This window comes from Arachis ipaensis, chromosome B1, assembly GCF_059453495.1.
Source record: "Arachis ipaensis isolate K30076 ecotype BB chromosome B1, ASM5945349v1, whole genome shotgun sequence".
Taxonomy (NCBI): domain Eukaryota; kingdom Viridiplantae; phylum Streptophyta; class Magnoliopsida; order Fabales; family Fabaceae; genus Arachis; species Arachis ipaensis.
In genome coordinates this window covers 147,243,017-147,257,330 of record NC_142436.1, presented here as the reverse complement: position 1 = coordinate 147,257,330, position 14,314 = coordinate 147,243,017, and the positions used below count along the sequence as shown (strand labels likewise).

The 14,314-nt window shown below is 34.3% G+C and overlaps 2 protein-coding genes across 2 annotated transcripts; both read right to left on the bottom strand.

Moving 5' to 3' along the window:
* Nucleotides 1–1,588: 1,588 nt before the first annotated feature.
* Nucleotides 1,589–2,465, bottom strand: LOC107639470 (pathogenesis-related protein 2). Its single transcript, XM_016342981.3, has 2 exons — nt 2,177–2,465; nt 1,589–2,082 (listed from the first exon to the last, which is right to left on the bottom strand). The coding sequence occupies exons 1-2, from the start codon at nt 2,352–2,354 to the stop codon at nt 1,787–1,789; spliced, it is 474 nt and encodes a 157-aa protein (XP_016198467.1). The 5' UTR covers nt 2,355–2,465; the 3' UTR covers nt 1,589–1,786.
* An 8,887-nt stretch (nt 2,466–11,352) lies between these two features.
* LOC107639463 (pathogenesis-related protein 2-like) lies at nt 11,353–12,083 on the bottom strand. Its single transcript, XM_016342969.3, has 2 exons — nt 11,821–12,083; nt 11,353–11,731 (listed from the first exon to the last, which is right to left on the bottom strand). The coding sequence occupies exons 1-2, from the start codon at nt 11,996–11,998 to the stop codon at nt 11,436–11,438; spliced, it is 474 nt and encodes a 157-aa protein (XP_016198455.1). The 5' UTR covers nt 11,999–12,083; the 3' UTR covers nt 11,353–11,435.
* Between the last annotated feature and the right edge of the window lie 2,231 nt (nt 12,084–14,314).

Sequence of the window (14,314 nt, the reverse complement as noted above, 5' to 3'; positions counted from 1 at the left end):
AGCTGGCTTCTTGGCACATGACTTCTTTGCAGATGGCTTTCTTGGAGACACAATTTTTTCCTTTCCCTTATTTACTCTCTTCCTCTTGCGTGCTCTGCCCTCAGCACTATTATCACCATCATCACTGTCACTTTCATATCCGGGTGGTGGCGGTTTATATGGCTCATCCTCCGTGCTCTCATATCCATCATCTGAAGATGAACTCTGAATCTCTTCTAACACAGGACTCTTGCCTTTGTTTCCACCATCCTCCACAATCTCAGGCTCATCAACTGGGTGGTCAAAGTACAGGTAAAACTCATTCGTCTTTGTATTCTTCATTTTGTTCTCTCGCATGGCATTGATCCCTGCATCCCCTGTCAAACTGTGCAGCCCCGACTCAACATCTTCACTCAATGGATCATACCAATAAACTGCCCTGTACGACTGGTACCCCAAGCCTTTAAAAAGTGTGATCAAATCCCCAAAATTCACAAAATCCAGGTCCATTTCGGGGAATTTCTCTACCTTTCCATTCTGATAAACAAGGGAACCATTACTGTTTCTAACAAAACTACCTCCATGGTGGAAAACTGGCACCACAAACACATCTACCATCTGGAGAAAAAAATAAGAACAGAAATCAACGATCAACTACCTCTACACTCATACATCAATCTCCTACAAAAAGTTAAGGAACAGAAAACAACCATGAACTTTCCTTTGCCCTAACATTGAATCAAATTCACTGTTACAACGCACATACAGTTTTTACCATTGATATCACCATGCACGTACAACAGTTCATTCTTTCATTACTATTGAACTACACAATAAGCAATGGAACTGATTCTTACCTTCAGTGACGAAGACGGCAAATCAGACTGGATTCACACCTAATGCACGTCGGAACCTTCTCAGCCTGGATGGTGGTTTTTTTTGGAGGGAGAAACAGAGCAATTTCTGTCTTTGATCTTTGGTCTTCTTTAGGATTTTATGTAATTCTGTCAAAGGGTTGTGGGTGTAATAGAGATTGTACACAAGGAAAGGGACGAGACTGTATATAAGGGGCAGCACTCAAAACGACGTCGTTTTGAGTTACAGGGACTTATGTGTCCTGTTTTCAAATCCTCCAACCCACTAACGTGCCACGCTGGAACGCCGTTGAGCCAGGTAAGCATAGGGGGAGCCAAGTCAGCATTTTCCGTCCGGTCTGACGGTGGCTCACGGACGAAGGGACTGATCGGTCTGGTTTTTAGGAACGTCAGGGATTTAAATGTATTTTCCAATGCTCAGGGACGAAAATGTCCTCGGGTTAAAAGGTCAGGGACTAATTTGTCCTTTTCTCTAATGTTTTATTACCTTTATAATTACTATATAGTTGTTTGGTAAAGAAAGAAACTTGATTCAGCTATTGCATTTTGTTGTCATTTAAGGAGAGAAGTAGAAGTGAAATTTATTTTAAATTTTTAGCAATAAAATTTATTCATATTTACACATTACAGATCATTTTAAACAATTTAAAAAATATTAAAAATAAAAAATATATTTTATCTTAGAAAGTAAATAAGCTATTGAAAAAAACTAAAATGATATTTGTATACCATAATAATCATTCAAATTTCTTTGATATATATTAATTTTTATTGATATGAACTATGAAGCCAGACAAAGCTATAGCAAAAAAACAAAGAAAAGCAACACTTATTGTTCTTATTACATAGAAAAAAACCAATTACTTGAAGCATGCGCACACACAAACATGCTCAAAAGAAAACAACTGCTTATGAACATGAAGCAAAGTGTTCTAATATTGAGCAGGGTTGGCCAAGACGTAACCCTCAATAGCCTTGAAGAGAGCTTCACCCTTGGCCTTTCCCTTCTTCATGTCTTCCTCCTCTGGCTTCGCATCTCCTTTCGAGTGGAACTTCACACTCAGCTTCCCGATGGATCCTCCGTTGGGTCCTTCAACCAGCTTTGTCTCAAATGTTATCTTCTCCGCCGTGGGAGGCAGCGCCACTCCTCCAACCACGCTGTAGTTGTATGCATAGTTAGCCTCATCTATTGCCTCCACCTTGTGCAAGATAAACTTGGTTTCTCCATCTGCACATATATCATTATTATTATTACAATTCACAACACATAATTATCACACATATAGTATGTATGTATACTGAATTGAATAGTTACTACTGACCCTCGACAATGGTGAGTTTCTTGATGGTTCCAGGACCACCGTTTCCCTCGACGATTTCAACACTCTTGACGTCATCAATAATCTTAGGGGTGAGGGAGTCGGCATCCTTCATAGCATTGTAAAGCTTGGCGGGGGGCAGGGGGGAGGTGATTTCATCCTCGAATGTGAAGACGGCCATGATTGTAAATTAAGAAGCTAATAAGGGAAGGAATGAAAGGAATGAGAAGTAGTTAGTAATAAGTGAGGTTGGCTTTTTAGTGTGTGGTTGATGAGCAGAGGAAATGAGGAATGGCTTTTATTTATAGGCATATAATGGAGTCATGGGTATTGGAGATGGGATTGTGTGTATGTGAAGGTGCTGACTAACTGCTACGACCGCTATGTTGGGTGGTCTTTGATTTTCATTTTTCTTCTAAATACTATTTTATCCGTTAGTGTTTATATATATCAATTGTGAATTTTTATCGATAAAAAAGAAGCAAACAACTATATCATCTTTTGATTTTTGTTAAACGAAAAAACATTTTTTTAATTAACAATTATCCAGCAATAAAATAACGAAAATGTTTGGTAACTAAAGAAAATCAGTTAAAAACAGCCATAACTTGTTTTATTTAGCATTCATTAATTTTTGCGATAATTAATTAATGTTAAATAAGACAAATTTTGGTTGTTTTTTTTTTGTCTATCTAACATTATCCTAAAATAATATATAAACAAAGATTCGGAATTGAATTGTTATGTAAAACGATGTCAATTAATTAATGACTAAAAATATTAATTTCTCACAATTTTTTTTCTTTCTAGATACTATATATTGCCGTTGGAAGTAATTTAATATCAGCATTATTTTATCCCATTTTCGAACTTAGATAGATATACTTGGCTGAAGAATATCAATCGTTGTCAAAGATGGCGATTTCGGAAGCATTCAAATTCAAAGAAGGTGTTCTCTTCCATTAATATTGAATGTTCACGCATACATGATGAATAAATTTCTAGTGAAGTATTGAACAGACGCACAACTAGAAACAGAATGCATGCGGTGGCATTTAAATTTTAAAGTGGATGAAAATTTATAGACGCCCTTCTAGAATTCCCACTTTTCATATTATGTTTATTAGTTTCTTTCTACGCATCGTAGAAGGAAAAAAAAAAAAGTTTAGTTAACATGTGTCTTATAAAAAAGTTGATGATTTCAATATCTATGTCACGAAATTTTAATTCATAATATTTATAAATAATGCATCTGATTTAATACTTTGTCATACATTTATTTTCTCTCTTTCACAATAAAACAACATTCGTACCGGCTTATAAATCGGTTTATCTATTATATATCACACATCAAACAATGCACCAAATCAAATGCCTATTTAATCGATCTATATGTCTAAGACAAATAATTGTAATTTTAAAATATCTGCAACCAATTTATTTTATTGTAACACATCAAAAAGTCGAAATTTCAAATCCTTTTTCCATAATTTGTTTCGGAAGAAATCAACGAATTATTCAATATGAAAAAATACTTAAGTTACACCCCCAAAGGCAACCAAACAAAAAGTTCGATCCATACAAATAATTTATAACTCTAAGATCTTGAGCTTCTTGGCAGAGTTCGACCTCAGATTAGATATACAAATTGACCTGTACCAACAAATATTTCGACCAAAGTGACACTGGAGAGGAGGAAAATAACTAACATAGGAGATGTACTAAATGAGCCAGAAAAAAATAGCAATAGATTGGAAGCACAACTGAACACTCAAATATCATCGGACGAGATGTACACAGCAAACTCAGTTATCATCAGTTAGTTCGAGAATAAGTATATATGCTTTACCAATTATTATCTCTCTACATTTTATAATCTCTATGAGTCTATGATAAATAATCTTCTTTTCTATTATTGCTATATCAATTTTTGAAAGCTAATAGAACTCTTATTCTAGAAGAAGTATGACAAATCAATATTAAAGTTGGCATACAAAAACAAACTGATAGTTATCAATCAGGACCAATTAATTTAAACTGACGTCTATAAGTTAGAATCACTTTTAACAAACTGTCAACTATAAATCGAAGTTACTTCTAACAAACCAACAACTATAAATCGGAATTAATCTAAACAAGTTGACACTATAAATCAAAATCGCTTCATACAAATCGGCATTTACAAGTTAAAATCAGTCAAAGCAAGTCAACACATGTAATTCGAACTCAATCCAACAAACAATTAACTATAAGCTCATCCAAAAATACACCAATATAAGCAACATCTTTTCTAATGACAAGCTTCACCAACTTTATTTTTAAAATTATCAAGTTGATCTTAGAGGCTAATCCTCATATTTTCGAGTTAAAATACACATCGTATCTCTTTCATATCCTACCAAATTATAACCCAATTTTCATAAAAACTCAACCTAATTCTTTTAAAAATAATTAAACAGGTCAACTTGGAAGCTCATCATATTATCGTTATTCATAATAACTCTTAGTTTTATTTTATTTTATTTTATTTAGACTCTTCTTTCTAATATGGCTATTATTTTTTAAGTACAACAAGTTGAGTTTGGGGCTATTATTATTACCATGATTTGATTTATAGGTCAAAAGCTCAACTTGTCTTATTAAAAAATATCACAGTATTGAAAAATATCACAGGTCAAATTTGGGGATTGTGATTCATTAGTTATAACGCGGCCTAGTTATACCTAGGGGTGTACATAGGCCGGGCTATACCGGGTTTAGCTTAACCCAGATCCGACTCGAAATATAGATCGGGTTTAATTTTTAGACCATAATCCGATCCTAGACCCGATAAAACCTACGCACCTTCGGGCCGGGTGAAAACCGGGTCTTTAGCATGTAAAAATCACTTAATCTCCAACCATTATTTCACAATTCACATAGTAAAATTCACTTAAAAAAATATAACAAGACCAATCATTCTCTAAAATTAAAGCATAACCATAATTAATACTAATATTGTCTAATAAGTAATAACACTAAATATTTAAATCAATACAAATAACATAATATTATGCATTAGTGTAAAGTCTTATACATTTTAAACATAAAACATTAACTTATAATCTTATAATGACTAATAAGACAAAATATTAAGGTTTACAATATTTAAATTCCACATAAGAATAGCCATCATCCATCACTAATAACACAAAATATTAATTGTGTATGATGACCGGGCCACCGGGCCGAGTTCGGGTGACCCGAGTTATGACCGGACCCGACCCGAAATAATGACTGGGTCTATTTTTGAGACCCTTACCCGACCCTAGACCTGATGAAATCACACTAAATTAGCCCTTAAATTGTTTGGGGTCGGGTCGGGTCTTCAAGTTGGGTCGGGCCATGTACACCCCTAGTTATACCTATAAATCACAATCCAAATAAAATAAATAAAGTATGATCCACTTCAGTTAGAGAGAATCTCGACTATAATAGAATTTTTTCGAAACAGATTGAGATTTGTTACTAAAATATTAGGAAAATATCTCAACCATCGGAAAGAGGTAATACTCTATAAATATAAAACTCTAAGTACGTAAAAAGTATACCATTCATTCTGAATAACATTATACTCATCTCTTATTTTTATTTAGTTGAACGTTAGAGTGTATTTGTATGTATTTGATGTCAACATTTCTCTTAAAATTGACGTATACTTCTTTTATTTCAGGCAAAGAAAAACTCAATTTCAGAACAAGATGAGTTATACCTCAAGCTAAACTTATTACGTAAGAACAAGGTATAATAAAAGAAATTAAAAATAACCTCCTTTCCATTTTCGAGTTTTCTCTTAGAAGTTAGAACTGAAGAGTTTACCCTATTTTTTAATCTTGATTACTTATCAGGAGTACATGATCATACGACTTACAGCATTAATTTGATTATTTTATTCAAGGTATACTTTGGATTTAACCAAATTATAATGACCGATCATGTATATTCTATTTAAATATTGCTATATCAATATAGTTGATGGATGGGAGTGAACAACGCTAAGACAATGCAGTACCGTTATAGTGCGAGAGTAGTGATGAGGGAAGTATTGCAATTGGGTGGGTATGTGGTGAGTGGAAGATGGTGTTGTGATGGTAACGATATAGTGAGATATCAGCAATAATAAAATGAGAAATGTGGCATTATAGTTGCTAATGACATGTGCAATGGAATGATGAGGTAAAGAATTGAAGAGAGGTAGGCACTTTAATGAAAATTTTATAATTATTTTTATGTAAATTTTTTTTTATAGTATTAGATTTTGATATATTATAAAAAAAATTTTAAGAGTAAGTATTTTGATTAAAATTTAGCTAACTAGTATTTAATTATAAAAAAGTGTGTAAAATTTTCATACTATTAAAGTATTAATAATGACTAATTGTAATTAATAATTATAAAATACAAAATATGCTGATATTCTAATACTATTGAAAGATATTTTTAATATTTTTATTTGAATAATTCTCTTGAAGATAGGGATGTCAACGGGGCAGGGCGGGGATGCGGGATGCCTCCCTGCTCCCTATTTCCGCCCTCAGATTTGCTCCTCGTTCACGTCCCAATTTTTTTTGCTGTAGGAGAATATTGCTCCCCATCCCCATTCTCTACGGAGCCCCATTCTCCGCGGGGACCCCATTCCCCATCTATCTGATAGTTCTAACTAATTATTAATTTTCATATGATTAGAGCTGTAAGTATCCATCATATACAAAAACAGCAAAATTTTATACAAAAAGTCTAAATGACACGAGGTGACTTTTTTGAAATGACGCATTGGAGGGACGCAACGATGAGTCAAAGGTCAAAGTAGTGGACGAGGTGGGAGATGCGGCAAAAGAGAGGAGAATGAACACGACGGCAGAGTTACAAAAAGGAACGCCGCAAATAGAAAGCACAACGCAGTGAGGGTGATGGCACTGTATGTGTGTGACTAAAAAATATATATGAGAAATAAACTATTAAGGATAATTCAATAAATTTATAAATTTCGGAAAGAGGTAATGACCAAATCAGTACCCAAAAGATTCAAATGCTGACATTTTGGTACCTCACTATTGTTATTGACAAAATGGTCCTTAAAAGATTTTAAAATTTGACAAGCGTACCCACGAGTTCACCGGAGCACATTTCCGGCAAGCACAGTGCTGACATGGCCACTATGTTTTGATGACATGGCAAATACCCTTCTCCACCCTAATTCTTCTCCTTCTCCTTCCCCCTCCCCGACGCACTCCCCCCTTCCCCTTCCTGAATGCATTCTCCCCCTCCCCAACCCTAATCTTTCCCTCTCCCTCCCTAATCCTAATCCTCCATCTCCAACGCACTTCCCCCTCCTCAATCCAAAATCCCCCTTTCTGAACCCTAATCCCCTTCCTTTACCCCTTTGAATTCTAATCCCCTTCCCAACCCAGTATCTCACACTCTCAACTCTATCTCCCCTTCGTCTTCACTGCTATCGCCAACCAGAATTAGGAAACTAAATCTTCATCTTTTGTCAGAAAATCCTCATCATGAATTATCCAAAACCCAAATTTAGCTACCCCGAATAAAAAAAAAGGCAAGACTTTTGAAGTAAAAAATAGCACTTTGCAACAATCAGCATTCCTCAGAAAAATGTGAGAGTAATAAAGAGTAAATCAGTAAAACACCAAAGAAAGAAAGCACTTTTGGCATGAAAGAAAGCACTTTTTGGCATGAAAGAAAGCACTTTTGGGTGAAGGGTGGCCAAGCTTGCCGGGAAAGGCCATCTGGGGCTCAAGATCAGTGGAAGTCCAGCGAGCAGAGGGGGAGAATTCATCGGAGTTGTTGGGTCTAAGGAACCTCTCAAAGATGGCCATGAGAAGGAACATGGAGATGAGGATGGCAGTGGCCACAAAGCCAAAGGAGACAGCGTTGACTGAACTCTCAAAGTTGGTCAAATGGGAGTCATCTCTACTCTGCACATTCACATTCATTGGAGACCCTATTGGTGCCCACCCACCATTATTGTTGTTGCTGTTGTTCTCTTCAACCACCATTTCTTTCAAAACTACTCTGATGCTGTAGTATTCTTCTGTTATGCTATGCTTTCAGCATGTTGGTTTTTAATTAATTCTGGTAAAGGTAATAGCTTGTCTTGGTTTTACTGGAGAATTAGTTAAGAAAAGGGATTAGGGTTCAGAAAGAGGGATTTTGGATTGAGGAGGGGGAAGTGCGTTGGAGATGGGGGATTAGGATTAGGGAGGGGGAGGGAAGGATTAGGGTTGGGGAGGGGGAGAATGCATTCAGGAAGGGGAAGGGGGGAGTGTGTTGGGGAGGGGGAAGGAGAAGGAGAAGAATTAGGGTGGGGAAGGGTATTTGCCATGTCATCAAAACGCAGTGGCCATGTCAGCACTGTGTTTGCCGGAAATGTGCTCCGGTGAACTCGTGGGTACGCTTGTCAAATTTTAAAATCTTTTAAGGACCATTTTGTCAATAACAATAGTGAGGTACCAAAATGTCAGCGTTTGAATCTTTCGGGTACTGATTTGGTCATTACCTCATTTCGGAAAATAGTGAAAACGGGGCCGCAAAAAAAATTTTCCTCGCGTCTTAAATAATTTTACCATCCCTACTAAAAGAGATCTAAAATTAGGAGGTTTGAAATTAAGATTGAGGTAAAAATTTAAAGTCACAGCTTCCAAGTGCTGATCGATGGAGCTGTATCCATGGAGGCAATTCGGACACCCAATCTACTTGTGATCTCATAAAAACTGTACTATTATTTTACTTTTCTCTTTTACCGTAAACACCTATTTAAATAAAAATATTAAAAATATATTTTTATAAAAATATTTTGTTAAAAATAATTTATTTATTTAATCACATTTTAAATACAAATAATATTTTTATAACATATTAAAAATAGAACTTTACAATTTATCTCTAAATATAAAAAAAAATATTTTCACACAAAAATAATTAAGCAGATATTCACTTTTAGAATTTTTTTATTTAAATTAAATAAATATATAAATTACGAAACATAAACGATCACATATTTATAAAAATATATTATGTCACACATTTCAAATACTGAGGGACACACCTAAAAATGAGTATATTTCAGCGTCTTAAATTTCGTGCTGTGATCGGGTGATGCTGAGTCATATCATAGGTACACTCGGGATAAGTAATAAGGCAGAGATTGAATACTAAGCACCTGAGATATGTGCAAAAAGAGCATGGGGTCTTAGCACCTAAGATATATACACTTCCCTAATTTCACCCTCAACATCTGAGATATAGTCAACGGTTTAATTTGGATTATGTGTATTATGATTAGGTGTCTCTGCACTCAAGATATGTTGGCGAATAACTCTATTTATAGAGCCCATCCCAATATCAACCCTCACACAATTCACAAACCAATCTTTTCTTCCTCTTTTTCCCGTTTTGTTCTGATGAAAAATAATCAATTCTTTTTTAATTTGTTGTGGTTTATCCCAATGGGATAGTCAAACATGGTGATGAAGGAGTGATTTTTGAGTCTGATGAGACTGTCATGTTGCACACTAATCGGATTGAAACCCTACATGAGGATAGAGACGCGATTTCAGGGTGGCCGACGACGGCGAGGACAGAGGCGGCGACGCTAACAGCAACTCCAAACATACCTGGCGATGTGAGGTGAAGGGATCTAGGAGAAGTGGATCGTGACGGCAGGGCTTGACGCTGGCTGAGGAGAAGAGTTCGTCGGTGACGGCAGCGCTGGCTGTTGGCTGCTGCTGGTTGTTTGGGAGAGAGAGACTGCTAGGGTTTCTTCTGTGCGAGCGAAAGAAAGAGCGAGAGGCTGGGTAGGTGTGAGAGAGAGAAGGGGGGAGGGACTGCAGGGTTTATATGTTTTGTTAATTATATTTTTCTTTTTTTTTTCCGACGCCAAACAACGCCATTCAATGACTTGGGGGAGAACCGGTGCCTAATAAAACCCGGCCGGTTTGTTCGGTTCATCGGTTAACCACCGATTCGGCTGGTTTTTTATCAATTTTTTGCAGGACGGTTTTACAGGTGGACCGGACCAGTTAGGTGACCGGTTTTTAGTCAATCCGGTTGAACCGGCCGGTCCGATCCGATTTTCAAAACATTGTCCACAGCAATCTCGGATGCTGTGACATTATATACGCATGTGAGTGTATTTTGGATGCTAAGACCACAAGCACGACGCATTTACATATCTCGAGTGCTGAAATCTCATACTCTTTCTATGCATATCTCGAATACTCAGTACCCAATCTCTTCCCTATTACTCATCCCGAGTGCACCCAGGATATGACTCGGCGTCACCCAATCACAGCACGGGGTTTCAGATGCCAAAATATACTCATTTCTGAATGTACTCCTCAATGTACTCCTCAGCATCTAAAATATGTGTCATAATATATTTTTGTAAATAAGTCATTGTTTATATATTTTCGTAATTTATATATTTATTTAATTTAAATAAAAAAAATCCCCACCTTTATCATATCATCTTTATCCCGCTCTTCTACTCTTTTGTCACCATCACTATAACTCTTCTTCTCATTCAATCCTAGGACGACTCTAAACTCGAAGGTAATTTTTCTCCCTCTTATTCAAAGCCTCATTCTTATTTTTGTAAACTGGCGAGAGTAGCGACTCCACTTCACTTTGAGTTGAACCACTGGTGCTCTTTTCTCCAACTCCAAGGTAAAGCTCTCACCTTTCTCGCCATTTCCATACACCCATTTCACTTTACTTGAAGGATTCCTAATCATCTTTTTCTATTATTATTATAATTACCACATAGATGTTTGATAAAGAAGGAAATTGGATACCAACTAAAATTCATGATGGTTTTGTTGTTTGATTCAACTATTGGTCTATTGCATTTTGTTGTCATTAGGAGGGCGGTAAAAATGAAATTTATTTAAATATTAAAAAAAACTAAATCGAGTCAAAATTAAAGATAATTTTAAAAGATTTTAAAAATGTCAAGAAACAACAAAATATATATTATCCTACAAGAATTAACGAAATAAACTATAGAACAAATAAAATAATATTTAGATAGTAAAATAATCATTCAAATTTTCAAATTTTTTTTGGTATTAAATTTTATTAATATGAAAAAAGACAACACTTATTTTTCTTATTACATGGGAAAAAAAACCAATTACTTGAAGCATGCGCACACACAAACATGCTCAAAAGAAAACAAATGCATATGAAGATGGAGCAAAGTGTTCTAATATTGAGCAGGGTTGGCCAAAACGTAACCCTCAATAGCCTTGAAGAGAGCTTCACCCTTGGCCTTACCCTTCTTCATGTCTTCCTCCTCTGGCTTTGCATCTCCTTTCGAGTGGAACTTCACACTCAGCTTCCCGATGGATCCTCCGTTGGGTCCTTCAACCAGCTTTGTCTCAAATGTTATCTTCTCCGCCGTGGGAGGCAGCGCCACTCCTCCAACCACGCTGTAGTTGTATGCATAGTTGGCCTCATCTATTGCCTCCACTTTGTGCAAGATAAACTTGGTTTCTCCATCTGCATATATATATCATTATTATTATTACAATTCACAACACATAATTATCAGATATATAGTATGTTTACTGAATTGAGTAGTTACTGACCCTCGACAATGGTGAGTTTCTTGATGGTTCCAGGACCACCGTTTCCCTCGACGATTTCAACACTCTTGACGTCATCAATAATCTTAGGGGTGAGGGAGTCAGCATCCTTCATAGCATTGTAAAGCTTGGCAGGGGGCAGGGTGGAGGTGATTTCATCCTCGAATGTGAAGACGGCCATGATTGTGAATTAAGAAGCTAAGGGAAAGAATCAAAGGAATGAGAAGTAGTTGGTAATAAGTGAGGTTAGGTTTGTAGTGTGTGGTTGATGAAGAGAGGAGTGGCTTCTATTTATAGGCATATAATGGGGTCATGGGAAATTAGAATAGGATGGTGTGTATGTGAAGTTATGAACGTGCTGACTCGTTGTCAAACATTGCTATTTCGAAAGCATTGAAATTCAAAGAAGGCGTTCTGTTCCGTTAATATTGAATGTTTACTCATACTTGATGAAATAAATTATAGTGAAGATGCAGAATGCAGTTGCATTTCAAGTCGATCAAAATCTATAGACGCCACGCCCTTCTAGAACTCCATTTTTCATATTGTGTATCATTTTCTTCTACGCATCACACACACTTTCTTTTTTAAGTTTAAAGGGTGTCCATGACTCCATGAATACCTTTTTTTTTTATATTAGATTAATAATAATAATGTTTTTTTAAATTCTAGACCACTGTAGTATCTTTTTAAATTGTGGGACGATTTAATTTAGGAAATAAAAATTACACCGTTTGATTTTTAAAGAAATACAAATATTAAATGATTCTATTTTTTTATACAAACTCAAACTTTTTTATTTGTGTTTAAAAGTTAACAAAAAAATTAAAGTATATAAATTGAAAGATCCAATTTGTGAATTGTAAATTTTAAAAAGAATAAAGTATCATTTTTTTCCCCAACGTTTGGCGTAAATTCTATTTGTGTCCATAACGTTTAAATCGTCCTATTTGTATTCCTAATGTTTGTAAAAGTGATTCAATATTATCCTGCCGTCAATTACACATCATGAGCGCTTTAGTTTGAGTTTTAAAAATCTCTTCTTAAAGTTAGAATACAAATATTCGGGATAAAATCGATGATCTACTCTAAAAAATAGTTCATCAAATGTTGAAACTAATTCCTACAACATTTACATAATTCACCTTTCTAGGGACATAATTGAATCTAAACACAAATAGTTGGTATAATATTAAAATCAAACACATCCAAGTGAGACCTAATTGAAAATAAATACATCCAAGTGAGAATAATTGAAAATATAATCTGATTTGTTAGTATAATTAATAGTAGGATAACATTAAATCACTTTTATAAACGTTAATGATACAAATAGGACGATTTAAACGTTAGGGACACAAATAGAACTTATCCCAAACGTTAGGGACAAAAATAATACTTTACTCTTTTAAAAATTAAAATAAAATTACAACAAAAAAATGGATTCTCTAATTTTATATTAAAAAATTTTAAAAATTCCGTACAAAGTGATCGGACCTCCGATTACTTATTCTAAAAGAAAAAAACATAAGAAGAATATTATTAATTATTTAGGAACAAATGATTATAACGAAGAGAAAATTTAGGGATCAATATTTTTATTGAAATTTGGCCAATATTTAACTATAAAAAAAAATAGGTAATACTATATCATTAGATATCATTTCACACCATTAAAAATATTGATAATGACTAATTAATGGCTATACATCACAAATTCTGTTGACTCCCTAATATTTCTCTATAACAAAAGTCATAAATTATTTATCTATCATTTACTTGGTGTTTTTATACCTCATATTTAACCAAACTATAATGACCGATCATGTTTTATTCTATTTAAATATTTCTATATCAATATTCAATACAGCAGGTTTTTCTTATATTCTCTCTTATATGATGCTCATTTCCTTCTCTTCTTAAACAAAAAAAAAAAAATTGTAGTTTTCATTGTTTTAACCTTTTTTTTTCATTTAATATTATCAGATTGTGCTATATTGTCCTATTTTAAATTTCTGTTTCAAAAATATCTTTACAAAAATCTCTTTATATAAATAGAATAAAGATTTACAAACAAATAAAATGTTTAATCAAATCTAATCAAATTGTTATTAAGAATTTTAAATTTATATAATTTTTTCTTTTTTTTTAATATTTTAAATTTAAATGTGTACGTTCTTTTCACCCATTTTTCTTCTTTTTTTTTCTTATTCTTTTTTTTTTCTCATTTTTTGTTAGTCTTTTCTTTCGTTATCGTTATCACCACTACCACCACCACCTCTCTTCTTCTTTTTTTTTTCTTTTTTTTTATTTGAATTTTTTTCCTTCTTTTTTTCTCTTCTATAATCATCTTCTTTTTATACGTATCGTCATTATTGTTATTATTAAATTTTTGCTATATTGATGATATTGTCAGACCCAAAATTGATTTGGATGTATTTTTATTTATGATTCAATCTCGTTTGTGTGCTTATTTTTTAACTGAGTTTTGTGTGTC